At 38.0% G+C, this 14,386-nt stretch overlaps 1 protein-coding gene across 9 annotated transcripts in view; it reads right to left on the reverse strand.

Annotated features, from left to right (window-relative positions):
- Positions 1–14,386, reverse strand: part of HECW2 (HECT, C2 and WW domain containing E3 ubiquitin protein ligase 2) — a 434,057-nt gene that overhangs the window by 41,497 nt on the left and 378,174 nt on the right. For all 9 annotated transcript variants that reach the window (XM_057550882.1, XM_057550884.1, XM_057550885.1 and 6 more), the window contains 2 exons: positions 12,494–12,614; positions 10,904–11,017 (listed from right to left, as the gene is read on the reverse strand). In XM_057550882.1, coding sequence (XP_057406865.1) covers positions 10,904–11,017; positions 12,494–12,614 — 235 coding nt within the window. The remainder of the gene's footprint in view (positions 1–10,903; positions 11,018–12,493; positions 12,615–14,386) is intronic.

A 14,386-nucleotide genomic window follows, 5' to 3' on the forward strand; every position in this document is an offset into this window, starting at 1 on the left:
GGTACTAAGAAGTGAATGTACACCTGAAACTAAAACAATATTGTAAATCAACTGTACTTCAATAAAAAAATAAATAAAAAGAAGTGAATGGCTCCAAATGTCCCATCAGAACACGATAGTCTGCCTAGCTAAGTTTTGACACCACACATTTAGAAGAAAATAATACACTGGAGAATATGCGGTATTCTACTGGCTCCCTTCCTAAAGAAGCAACTTCTAGGCGGACAGAAGCACAACAGAAAGAGGCAACTAGAGTGTGCAATTTCCCACCACATTCAGTCAAGATGCCTCAGTTTCCAAGCTCTTCCACCACTGCTGTCTTCTCCCACTCCCCACTTTGCAAGAGCAGATAACCAAATTAAGTTGGGTGGAAATTTTAATGACTAGAACAAAACCTTCAGCGCTGACCAAATTATATCACAGTGGTTTGCTTAGAAACCGTCTGCTTTTCATAAAAAAGCCAAGCATAACATGAAGCATTATTTTAGCGAGATATAATAATTAGCTGTCAACTAGTATACTTACATTAATAGGTTCTAGATTTATTTTTGTATTTTTAATTGAATACAGGCATCTCTACTATCCTGGGGTTAATTCTACCTCACATGGAATTTGTAGTCGTCCTGTAAATTTATGACTATAACATTTCCCATCATTTCTCTTGACTCAGCTCTTCCATTTCAGGAACAACCTATATATCATGTGTCAAGACCTACGCAAAGAAACATCTTAAAGCAGAGCTGAAGTCTCTGAGTGAATCTGCTAATTCACACCTTTGTGGAGGGCAGGCAGACGCATTATTCTTAAAAATAAATCCCTTTCTCTTTATGCCCTCACTAATCTATTATAAATAAAGACCCTGATTATGGCAGGTAGAAAATACAATCAGCGAGATGGTATCAATAAGAATTGCAAAGTATTATTCCCTCACAGATAACAAAGTTGACTTTAGCAACACAAAATAATACTCTATACCTACCAATACCTCTACTAATTTCTTCCACAGAATTAACTGTATCTATATACTTATTACTCTCCTGACCTCAAGTGCAAAAGGAAGTATACACATACCAAAAATTACCCTGGTGGCAATCACTCATCAGACAGCAAAGAAATAAGAAAAGTTGTTCAGGGAAACATTCTCTAAATCTCCCCAAATCCTGACTCTATGCTTTCTTTTTTTTTTTTTTTTTTAATTAATTAATTAATTTATTTCTTGGGTGTGTTGGGTCTTCGTTTCTGTGCGAGGGCTTTCTCTAGTTGCGGCAAGCGGGGGCCACTCCTCATCGCGGTGCGCGGGCCTCTCACTGTCGCGGCCTCTCTTGTTGCAGAGCACAGGCTCCAGACGCACAGGCTCAGTAGTTGTGGCTCATGGGCCCATTTGCTCCACGGCATGTGGCATCTTCCCAGACCAGGGCTCGAACCCGTGTCCCCTGCATTAGCAGGCAGATTCTCAACCACTGCGCCACCAGGGAAGCCCCTATGCTTTCTTTTAATAAATGTTCTATTTTAGAATAGTTTTTGATTTATAGAAAAGTTGCAAAGATAGTAGGGAGAATTCTTACATACCTCACACTCAAGTTTCCCTCTTATCAACATCTTACATAAGTACAGTACATTTGTTACAGTTAATGAACTGATATTGATACATTATCAACTAAAACCCATACTTTAGTCAGATTTCTTTCGTTTTTGCTTAATGTCCCTTTTCTGATCCAGGATCCCATTCAGGATACCACATTACATTTAATTGCCATGTTTCCTTAGGTTCATCTTGGCTGTAACAGTTTCTTAGATGCTTTTGGTTTTTGATGACCTTCACAGTTTTAAGGGGCACTGATAAGGTAATCTTGTAGAATGTCCCACAATTTGGATTTATCTGATGTTTTCTCCTGATTAGACTGGTGTTACATGTTTTGGGGAGGAAGGCAGTAAAGTGTCATTCTCATCACATCATACCAAGGGTACATACTATCAACAGGATATATCACTGTTGATTTTAGATTTTAGCCTTGATCACCTGGCTGTGTGTTTGTCAGGCTTCTCCACTGTAGACTTAACTTCTTTTTCCCCCTTTCATACTGTACTATTTGGAAGAAAGTCACTATGTGCAACTCATAATTAAGGAGCAAGGAATTATGCAGAATTATTTGGAAATCTTCTGCACAGATATGTCTATTGTTATTCATTTATTTATTCAATTGTGTATTTATATCAGTATATAGATATTTATTTTATTTATATCAGTATATAGATATTTATTTTATAATTTGGGGTTCTAATCCAATACTACTTTATTTTGTTGCTCAAATTATTCCAGCTTTGACCACTGGCAGCTCTTTCAGTTGGTTCTTGTGTCCCTTTGACATCACTGTGAGCTGTCTGAGCTCCTCTATCCTTTCTGGCACAAGATGCTTCAGGGGCCATCTCGTACATTTCCTGCCCCAGTCCTAGAATCACGCATTTCTCCAAGGAGTCCTAGTCCCTTTTATTGAAGAATGATATTGCAAGCCAACATCTGGGCACTAGGCATATACATTTTTTAATACCTATTACTAGAGCTAGACATGAAGAACTTACAAAATGACACATTTTGAGGGCATTAAAATTAATGAAGGAAAACTGACCAGAAAACTTTCAGCTCCATTTCAGGATTCCATAGAAAAAACTAGGTAGCTTTTCTCTTTGGGTATTTATTATAATTCAGAAAGAAATGTTATGATCTTTAATTTTAATGTAGTAAGATGACAAAGGCTAAAATAACTTCTTAATTTTATGTTGTTTTGAGGTTTCAATTTTTTAGCAAGCATACTGCGTTAATCTTTGTTTTTGTTTGTTTCTTTGTACTGCAGGTTCTTATCAGTCGTCAATTTTATACACATCAGTGTATACATGTCAATCCCAATCGCCCAATTCAGCACACCACCATCCCCATCCCACCGCAGTTTTCCCCCCTTGGTGTCCATACGATTCTTCTCTACATCTGTGCCTCAACTTCTGCCCTGCAAACCGGTTCATCTGTACCATTTTTCTAGGTTCCACATACATGCGTTAATATACGATATTTGTTTTTCTCTTTCTGACTTACTTCACTCTGTATGACAGTCTCTAGATCCATCCACATCTCAACAAATGACTCAATTTCGTTCCCTTTTATGGCTGAGTAATATTCCATTGTATATATATACCACATCTTCTTTATCCATTCGTCTGTCGATGAGCATTTAGGTTGCTTCCATGACCTGGCTATTGTAAACAGTGCTGCAATGAACATTGGGGTGCATGTGTCTTTTTGAATTATGGTTTTCTCTGGGTATATGCCCAGTAGTGGGATTGCTGGATCATATCATAATTCTATTTTTAGTTTTTCAGGGAACCTCCATATTGTTCTCCATAGTGGTTGTATCAATTTACATTCCCACCAACAGTGCAAGAGGGTTCCCTTTTCCCCACACCCTCTCCAGGATTTGTTGTTTGTAAATTTTCTGATGATGCCCATTCTAACTGGTGTGAGGTGATACCTCATTGTAGTTTTGATTTGCATTTATCTAATAATTAGTGATATTGAGCAGCTTTTCATGTGCTTCTTGGTCATCTGTATGTCTTCTTTGGAGAAATGTCTATTTAGGACTTCTGCCCATTTTTGGATTGGGTTGTTTGTTTCTTTAATATTGAGCTGAATGAGCTGTTTATATATTTTGGAGATTAATCCTTTGTCCGTTGATTCGTTTGCAAATATTTTCTCCCATTCTGAGGGTTGTCTTTTCGTCTTGTTTATGGTTTCCTTTGCTGTGCAAAAGCTTTGAAGTTTCATTAGGTCCCATTTGTTTATTTTTGTTTTTATTTCCATTACTCTAGGAGGTGGATCAAAAAAGATCTTGCTGTGATTTATGTCAAAGAGTGTTCTTCCTAGGTATTCCTCTAAGAGTTTTAAAGTGTCCGGTCTTACATTTAGGTCTCGAATCCATTTTGAGTTTGTTTTTGTGTATGGTGTTAGGGAGTGTTCTAATTTCATTCTTTTACATGTAGCTGTCTAGTTTACCCAGCACCACTTATTGAAGAGACTGTCTTTTCTCCATTGTATATCTTTGCCTCCTTTGTCATAGATTAGTTGACCATAGGTGTGTGGGTTTATCTCTGGGCTTTCTATCTTGTTCCATTGATCTATATTTCTGTTTTTGTGCCGATACCATATTGTCTTGATTACTGTAGCTTTGTAGTATAGTCTGAAGTCAGGGAGTCTGATTCCTCCAGCTCCGTTTTTTTCCCTCAAGACTGCTTTGGCTATTCGGGGTCTTTTGTGTCTCCATACAAATTTTAAGATTTTTTTGTTCTAGTTCCGTAAAAAATGCCATTGGTAATTTGATAGGGATTGCATTGAATCTGTAGATTGCTTTGGGTAATATAGTCATTTTCACAATATTGATTCTTCCAATCCAAGAACATGGTATATCTCTCCATCTGTTGGTATCATCTTTAATTTCTTTCATCAGTGTCTTATAGTTTTCTGCATACAGGTCTTTTGTCTCCCTAGGTAGGTTTATTGCTAGGTATTTTATTCTTTTTGTTGCAATGGTAAATGGGAGTGTTTCCATAATTTCTCTTTCAGATTTTTCATCATTAGTGTATAGGAATGCAAGAGATTTCTGTGCATTAATTTTGTGTCCTGCAACTTTACCAAATTCATTGATTAGCTCTAGTAGTTTTCTGGTGGCATGTTTAGGATTCTCTATGTATAGGATCATGTCATCTGCAAACAGTGACAGTTTTACTTCTTCTTTTCCAATTTGTATTCCCTTTATTTCTTTTTCTTCTCTGATTGCCGTGGCTAGGACTTCCAAAACTATGTTGAATAATAGTGGTGAGAGTGGACATCCTTGTCTCGTTCCTGACCTTAGAGGAAATGGTTTCAGTTTTTCACTGTTGAGAATGATGTTTGCTGTGGGTTTGTCATATATGGCCTTTATTATGTTGAGGTAGGTTCCCTCTATGCCCACTTTCTGGAGAGTTTTTATCATAAATGGCTGTTGAATTTTGTCAAAAGCTTTTTCTGCATCTATTGAGATGATCACATGGTTTTTATTCTTCAATTTGTTAATATGGTGTATCACATTGATTGATTTGCGTATATTGAAGAATCCTTGCATCCCTGGGATAAATCCCACTTGATTGTGGTGTATGATCCTTTTAATGTGTTGTTGGATTCTGTTTGCTAGTATTTTGTTGAGGATTTTTGCATCTATATTCATCAGAGATATTGGTCTGTAATTTTCTTTTTTTGTAGTATCTTTGTCTGGTTTTGGTATCAGGGTGATGGTGGCCTCGTAGAATGAGTTTGGGAGTGTTCCTTCCTCTGCAATTTTTTGGAAGAGTTTGAGAAGGATGGGTGTTAGCTCATCTCTAAATGTTTGATAGAATTCACCTGTGAAGCCATCTGGTCCTGGACTTTTGTTTGTTGGAAGATTTTTAATCACAGTTTCAATTTCATTACTTGTGATTGGTCTGTTCATATTTTCTGTTTCTTCCTGGTTCAGTCTTGGAAGGTTATACCTTTCTAAGAATTTGTCCATTTCTTCCAGGTTGTCCATTTTATTGGCATAGAGTTGCTTGTAGTAGTCCCTTAGGATGCTTTGTATTTCTGCGGTGTCTGTTGTAACTTCTCCTTTTTCATTTCTAATTTTATTGATTTGAGTCCTCTCCCTCTGTTTCTTGATAAGTCTGGCTAATGGTTTATCAATTTTATTTATCTTCTCAAAGAACCAGCTTTTAGTTTTATTGATCTTTGCTATTGTTTTCTTTGTTTCTATTTCATTTATTTCTGCTCTGATATTTATGATTTCTTTCCTTCTGCTAACTTTGGGTTTTGTTTGTTCTTCTTTCTCTAGTTCCTTTAGGTGTAAGGTTAGATTGTTTACTTGAGAATTTTCTTGTTTCTTGAGGTAGGCTTGTATAGCTATAAACTTCCCTCTTAGAACTGCTTTTGCTGCATTCTATAGGTTTTGGATCGTCATGTTTTCATTGTCTTTTGTCTCTAGGTATTTTTTGATTTCCTCTTTGATTTCTTCAGTGATCTCTTGGTTATTTAGTACCGTATTGTTTAGCCTCCATTTGTTTGTGTTTTTTATGTTTTTTTCCCTGTAATTCATTTCTAATCTCATAGCGTTGTGGTCAGAAAAGATGCTTGATATGATTTCAATTGTCTTCAATTTACTGAGGCTTGATTTGTGACCCAAGATATGACCTATCCTGGAGAATGTTCCGTGTGCACTTGAGAAGAAAGTGTAATCTGCTGTTTTTGGATGGAATGTCCTATAAATATCAATTAAATCTACCTGGTCTATTGTGTCATTTAAAGCTTCTGTTTCCTTATTTATTTTCATTTTGGATGATGTGTCCATTAGTGTAGGTGAGGTGTTAAAGTCCCCCACTATTATTGTGTTACTGTCGATTTCCTCTTTTATAGTTGTTAGCAGTTGCCTTATGTATTGAGGTGCTCCTATCTTGGGTGCATATATATTTATAATTGTTATATCTTCTTCTTGGATTGTTCCCTTGATCATTATGTAGTGTCCTTCCTTGTCTCTTGTAACATTCTTTATTTTAAGGTCTATTTTATCTGAGATGAGTATAGCTACTCCAGCTTTCTTTTGATTTCCATTTGCATGGAATATCTTTTTCCATCCCCTCACTTTCAGTCTGTATGTGTCTCTAGGTCTGAAGTGGGTCTCTTGTAGACAGCAGATATATGGGTCTTGTTTTTGTATCCATTCAGCAAGCCTGTGTCTTTTGGTTGGAACATTTAATCCATTCACGTTTAAGGTAATTATCAATATGTATATTCCTATGACCATTTTCTTAATTGTTTTGGGTTTGTTTTTGTAGGTCCTTTTCTTCTCTTGTGTTTCCCACGTAGAGAAGTTCCTTTAGCATTTGCTGTAGAGCTGGTTTGGTGGTGCTGAATTCTCTTAGCTTTTGCTTGTCTGTAAAGCTTTTGATTTCTCCATCAAATCTAAATGAGATCCTTGCTGGGTAGAGTAATCTTGGTTGTAGGTTCTTCCCTTTCATCACTTTAAGTATATCATACCACTCCCTTCTGGCTTGTAGAGTTTCTGCTGAGAAATCAGCTGTTAACCTTATGGGAGTTCCCTTGTATGTTATTTGTCGTTCTTCCCTTGCTGCTTTCAATAATTTTTCTTTGTCTTTAATTTTTGCCTATTTATTACTATTTGTCTCGGCGTGTTTCTCCTTGGGTTTATCCTGTATGGGACTCTCTGCGCTTCCTGGACTTGGGTGGCTATTTCCATTCCCATGTTAGGGAAGTTTTTGACTATAATCTCTTCAAATATTTTCTCTGGTCCTTTCTCTCTCTTTTCTCCTTCTGGGACCCCTATAATGCGAATGTTGTTGCATTTAATGTTGTCCCAGAGGTCTCTTAGGCTGTCTTCATTTCTTTTCATTCTTTTTTCTTTATTCTGTTCCGCAGCAGTGAATTCCACCATTCTGTCTTCCAGGTCACTTATCCGTTCTTCTGCCTCAGTTATTCTGCTATTGATTCCTTCTAGTGTAGTTTTCATTTCAGTTATTGTATTGTTCATCTCTGTTTGTTTGTTCTTTAATTCTTCTAGGTCTTTGTTAAACATTTCTTGCATCTTCTCGATCTTTGCCTCCATTCTTATTCCAAGGTCCTGGATCATCTTCACTATCATTATTCTGAATTCTTTTTCTGGAAGGTTGCCTATCTCTACTTCATTTAGTTGTTTTTCTGGGGTTTTATCTTGTTCCTTCATCTGATATATAGCCCTCTGCCTTTTCACCTTGTGTATCTTTCTGTGAATGTGTTTTTTTTCCCACAGGCTGCTGGATTGTAGTTTTTCTTGCTTCTACTCTGTGTTAATCTTTCAAAATAGTATTATGTATTCCCAATGCCTTAATAGCAAAATGAAGTCTATATCTAATAATCTATATGTATGATACTGACATGATAAAGCCATGAGACCAGAAGTTATCTGGCCCCATTCCTGTTTCAATAAACCATATGCAGAGGGGCCTGATTAAGAGATTGTCCCTGAGGGCTGAGGTCACACCTCAAAATATCCTCCCTCTTATTTTCCTTCTGGGGTTACAGGAAGGAGACAAGAAACGGAGGCAGGAAACATTTGGACATTAGTCGCAATTAAATAAGGTTTCAGGCCCCACTCTGCATGGGCCTCCTCCTAGGAATGGATGTCAGTCCAGATCACGGGGAGACAGCTTTAGGATGATCAAGCATGATAGCATGTGTTCTATTCAAACCTAAGTACCATGGCTTCCAAAGACTCTTGCCTACATCTCTGAGATCTCAACAAACTGTGGTCCAACAAAGAAGGAAGGCAGCTGGAGTTCTGGGGGAGGAAAAGTATTCTCATCCAAACCAGACTGGTTATGTAAGGAAATACCTGGAATCCCATGCATACCTGTGATTAGGCTAAAAACATTTGCCTTCATTTTCAATTGCACAGCTGCATCTTTAAGGCAACTAACAAAAGCTAGAAGTCCATTAAGGCTTGTCAGCAACAAAAGGCTCAAGTCTCAGGCAAGCTTCTCAAACTTTGTCACATTATATTGTTTTCCCATGGAATATTTTACTTTAATCTAGTCACAGCTGGGAGACTATACAACACTATATGTGACAAGAGAAGTTATCAGTCACTAGCTGGAATAGTGAAAAGATCCATGGGTAGGAAAAAATTCAGATAGATCAGAGTTCAGGAGTTTTGCCTAAATCCCAGTGCTGGTCTAAGAATCCTGGATGGAAGACGAGAGGCCTAATTTTAAATCTCAATTTTACTATTATCTAGTTCTACTAGCACATGTAAATTATTTTATACTTTGACAGCTCCATTTCATCAACCATAAACCAAATGGCTGAATCTGTTGAATATGATTGCTACGATTCCATAATCTAATATACTTTATTCCTGGGCAAGACTGAGAGGGGTAGCCTTAAAATGATCCAAATCAACAGCAGTTAAGGAGTTAAAGAGAAGACAACCAGAGTTCAGACAATCATGTGGTATTTTTAAAATTCACTCTAGTGATGTCTACAAAGAAGGTGCTGAGACTCCAAACCTAAACCTGAAATGAGGAAAGAGTAAGGGGTCTAGGAGAGATGAGAGCTGTCATCTTCTGAAGAGTCATAAAACCACCGTTATGCCTATTTGAATGCAATAAACACCATGTAGGAGTCTTTACCCCTTCATTTCCTAACCCTTATCTCTATGAGCACACTCATGGAAGAGTCATAGAAGGCTGGACTCTGTTTATGGCAGGTAGTTATTTTGGTAGGTGTGCCAAAGAAAGAGAAAAAGTGGGGACACAGAAATAAGAACCAAGGCCCAAGAGATGCTGCTGGGGAGATTTCCAGGCAGAACAGAAGGATTCTTCTTTTTTCCTCTTTTTCTATCTTTTTTAAATTGAAGTACAGTTGACATACAATATCATGTTAGTTGCAGGTATACAATGTAGTGATTCCATAATTTGATACATTGTGAGATGGCCACCACTGTGAGTCTAGTTACCATCTTGTCAGCATACAAAGTTATTTCAATGTTATTGACTATATTCCTTTTGCTGTACATTACATCCTGTGACTTACTTATTTTACAAATGGAAGTTTGTGCCTCTTAATCCCCTTCTCCTATATCGCCCATCCTGCATCCTCCCCATGCCCCCTACTCTCTAGCAAACACTAGTTTCTAATTCGTGATTCTGAAACTGAGCTTATTTAACAGGTGAAGTACGATTTACTTAGTATTCCTGGGCACATAACAAGATCATAGATGTTAAAATGCAATTCCTTGCTTTTTTTAATCTCAAAGCCCATGTTTTGAACTCTCTTACACTGTTGGTGGGAATGTATATTGGTACAGCCACTATGGAAAACAGTATGAAGCTTCCTCAAAATCTAAAAATAGAGTTGCCATATGATCCAGCAATCCCACTCCTGGGCATATACCCAAACAAAACTCTAATTCAAAAAAGATACATGCACCCCTATGTTCATAGCAGCACTATTCACAATAGCCAAGACATGGAAACAACCTAAATGTCCTTTGACAGGTGAATGGATACAGAAGATGTAGTACATATATACGATGGAATACTACTCAGCCATAAAAAAGAATGAAATGATGCCATTTGTAGCAACATGGATGGACCTAGAGATTATCATACTAAGTGAAGTAAGTCAGAAAGAGAAAGACAAATACCATATGATATCACTTATATGTGGAATCTAAAAGATGACAGAAATGAACTTATCTACAAAACAGAAACAGACTCACGGACACAGAGAACAGACTTGTGGTTGCCAGGGCAGGGGGTGGGGGGGAGGGAGGGATAGAGTGGGAGGAGCTTGGGGTTAGCAGATGCAAACTATTATATAGAGGATGAATAAACAACAAGATCCTACTGTACAGCACAGGGAACTATATTCAATATCCTGTGATAAACCATAATGGAAAAGAATTTTAAAAAGAATGTACATGTATGTATAACTGAATCACTGTGCTGTACAGCAGAAATTAACACAACATTGTAAATCAACTATACTTCAATAAAACAAACAAACAAACATGCTTTCCCTTTGAGAGAAAGAGTTACAGAGAGAAGAAACGAAACTAAGTTTCTGCTCCCAAAAATGATCTATAGTTATGAGTTTTTACCAAAGAATTTCTATGTCAAATGATTTAAAAATCAAAGGAAGCTTTAAAAAAAAAAAAAAACTGAAAGGTTTAAGTGTATGAGAACAGCATTTCCCGTCAGAAGGATTTCCTGTTTCAGGCAACCGCAGGGGACAGTGTGGGGAAACATCCTCCGGCAGCCACAGCCTGTGCTTCACAGGCCACTTCTCTGTGCTACTCACCCTTCCTCCCCAACAAATGTGACATACAGCTTATTTCTCTGCAGGTCTTTTCTGGAGTAGCCCATAATCTGATTAAAAGCATCTTCGAGCAAGTGATCTCTTCTGATAATTAACCTGTCCAGAAAAAGACAATTTGAAAAATACAGATTATTTCCTAATCCTTATCTTTCCAGAACTGGGCACTTGCCATTTAATTTCCACTTACCACAATTAACTAGGGGAAAAGTGGAGTGACTTACTATCATCGCTGTCTGCAATAAAGCACACATCTGTCTGTAACTCTTAATGGCATTAACAAAAGTTACACCAGAGAATCATTGGTAAATAGAGCACCCCACCTAAGACCTGTAAAACCAATGCAAGAGTCCTTTCTGAATGGTCACATCAATTTATCCCAGAAGGAAAATGATTAAAAAACAACACACACACACAAAACATTTGTTTAGGGAGCAACCCTAGGAGGTAATGTTTTAAGCCTGAATGCACCTAGGAATTCAATTCTTAAGTACCTAGAAAGATAACAGTGAGAACAAGAAGGACAAAAAAATTCTCAGTGTCCTCCAAAGCAGTGGAGTTTACTGTTGTGCTTAGTTTAACTTTAAAATTAAGTGAATCTTGAGATTCCCTAAGTGACAGATAAAAATGAATGATACTGGTGGTTGATTAATCTACTTGTGACAATGACAATTTAAGTCACCCTTAAACAGGTGTCAATTTGCCCTTAATGCAAATAGTAATGGAAAGGGAGATGATAGGGAGGCTGAAGGTATGAAAGCTTGATCAGCAAGACCTTAATAAGTGAAGCTCAGAGAGGTATGGTGTTTGGGGCAGGTTGATGTTTTCGAGGGTGATGAAAGGGGAACCTGTGAGTTCAGATGAGCAAGCCCTGTATGGGGGGCAGTGAGCCGTGTGCCTGCTGGGCTGGGCAATTCTCTCACACACCTGGGTCCTGGCGCTTCTGCAGTCAGACCCACCCTCCTCTGTCCTCTCTCAAGTGGCACAGTGATCTCTAGTGGGGACATGGGACAGGGGTGGAGGTGGGGCTGAAGGGAGTATGGGTAAGTAGGAAATTCAGATAATTCTAGGCCAAACAACATGATGATGTTTCAATTCCCCATTTAAAGGGAGATGGATAAAGACAGGCAGAAACAACGTTCATGACATATTCTGTTGGACAAGTTAAGCTTACTTCACAGAAGGAAACAGAGCTGAGCAGCAGTCCTACACTCACGTCAGCCCAGGAGACAGTGACGTGCAATACAAGACACCGTGACAGCCTTATATCTAATGAATATGCGATAAGTCAACAAAGAGGTACTTTTCAGGAGAACAAAATAAATCAGCTTTTAATTTTGCCTTATTTTTATGTGAAACATGGTCGTCTCTTTCCTGTCTGTTTTAAAACCTTAAGTTTAATTGTGCTTAATTCAAGAACTGTTTTAGATGATCCTGTAATTTACACATGCCAAAATAATTATGCCGACTAAAATGAAGGCTGGTCATCCCAAATCAATCCATTTCCTACATTCCAAATTGCATCCCATCTTTTCACCATCTACTAATCCTGGGGTTTGTATTATTTTGACTTACTTTAATTTCCCTGGGCCTTGTCCATATCCTTTAGTCTCTAACTTCCTGTAAAAGTTTCTTAGTTTGGCTTCAAAGTCTCGCTTGTAAGGAGCTGGAGCACGGGCATTGGCACGCTGAGTACCTACAACAAACCACGAAGAGACAAGGGTGTGGATTTGTGCGATGTCCTTATATTCATCACATCACCATGAAAAATATTACCATGGGGCTGAGACCACAGTTAACAAGTAAAAGGAGGCAATACTTTTAGGTCCCTGCACTTTTCACCTCTCCAAGTCGAAGGCTATCACAGAGCTTAACCAGGATCTCAAGATGTCTTCTTTGTGGCCTTCAAATCCTGTTTGAAGAGTTACAGTGGTGCCCATGTGTTAGTCAAATATGTTCCTCTTTTCAGTCCAAATCAATATGAGTCAAACAGGTACTCATGTCTAATGGTAACTGTTCAGGGTGGAATATCTTTGCTTGCGGCTGAGATGATATCACAGCAATCAGACAGGAAGTTACAGTGTGAAAGTATGTGGTACAGAAAGCAAGAATAGTGAGTTTCCATACTTGATGAAAAACCTACAACATTACATTTCATACCACAGGGTAGAATAATCTTGATTTGAAAACAGAATTCAGCCATAATTGCAGAAGGCACATGTCTCCTGGTTATGCAGAGTAAAAATACTGTGATTTGTTGCACTCTTAATATATGCCAAGTACTGTAATTATCTACAGATTATCTAAAGATGTCATGTCATTACATGTCATTCCACGGCAAGCATCATTAATAAAATATAAAAGCAACATCGTTTGTTCTTCTTTCCATAGAAAAATCTGGTTTTGTGTCACACTGTGACTAACCAACAAGCCGGGATACAAAACTGAGGATGAATATGGGAATCAGCGCCATGACAAAAACACTGGATATTTCCAAGAAATATTTCACAACACAATAAAAGAAACCAGAAAACAAAAATTGTGATGTCTCGTGCATTACACACCATGTAAGCTCCTTAAATACATCTTTATGCATGAATCAACTAAGTGATGATTATTTTTTGCTAATACTCTGTTAGGTTCAGCAACAGACGCTCAGAATGGATAAGGTCGGGTTGCTGGAGTGGATATCTTGGTTGGGAAGACAGAAATAGAACATATCAAACAACTAGAGAATATTTAAGTCTTAAACTAGATGGTATACAAACTCTAAAGCAGAAGGAACAAAAACGATAGCCCTGGGGCTATACCCAGCCCTATAGATCTATTTTGTTTGCCACACAATGTTCTAAAGATTTTAAATTAACTGCCAACGTTTAAAAATTAGGAGATTTCAAGTAGAAAAAAAAAATCCTGATTTCTCGTGAAAATCAGTTGGGAACTCTTGCAACAACTGGCTTGCGTCTCCCTGGGGCTACAGAGGGCAGCTGCCCCATGAGGTGAAGCACGTGCTCTCCACTGTGCCACCGCCACTCAGTGAGGATGCATTTGAGATCAGTGTTATAGAAAAGTAATAGTAAATGAGGATAAGCAGAGATCAAAATGGAAAAGACTTTAGGGAGGAGATGTTATTGGAACCAGGCCTTATAAACATGGGAGAACTATAGTCTATACTGGGGCGGGGCAGCAAGAGCTGGAAGAAGCATTGCCTGCATGTTCAGAAGACACGGAGGAGACCCCACTAACCTAGAGCAGAGGGGGAGTGCTAGGGCGTTAAGTAGGAAATTAAATTGGTCAGAAGTTTGGTATGAAATTATGAGAAGAAGTTTTAAAAACTTAGCTGAGAAGTGTGAGCATGATGCAGCAAGCACTGGGAAGCCTTTATAGGTTCTTAAGCAAGGGAATAACAAACAAGTGGTGTTTTAGTTCAGAAATGATTTTCAGAGTGGATTAAGGGCAGGAAGGAGG

This window comes from Balaenoptera acutorostrata, chromosome 8, assembly GCF_949987535.1.
Source record: "Balaenoptera acutorostrata chromosome 8, mBalAcu1.1, whole genome shotgun sequence".
Lineage (NCBI taxonomy): Eukaryota > Metazoa > Chordata > Mammalia > Artiodactyla > Balaenopteridae > Balaenoptera > Balaenoptera acutorostrata.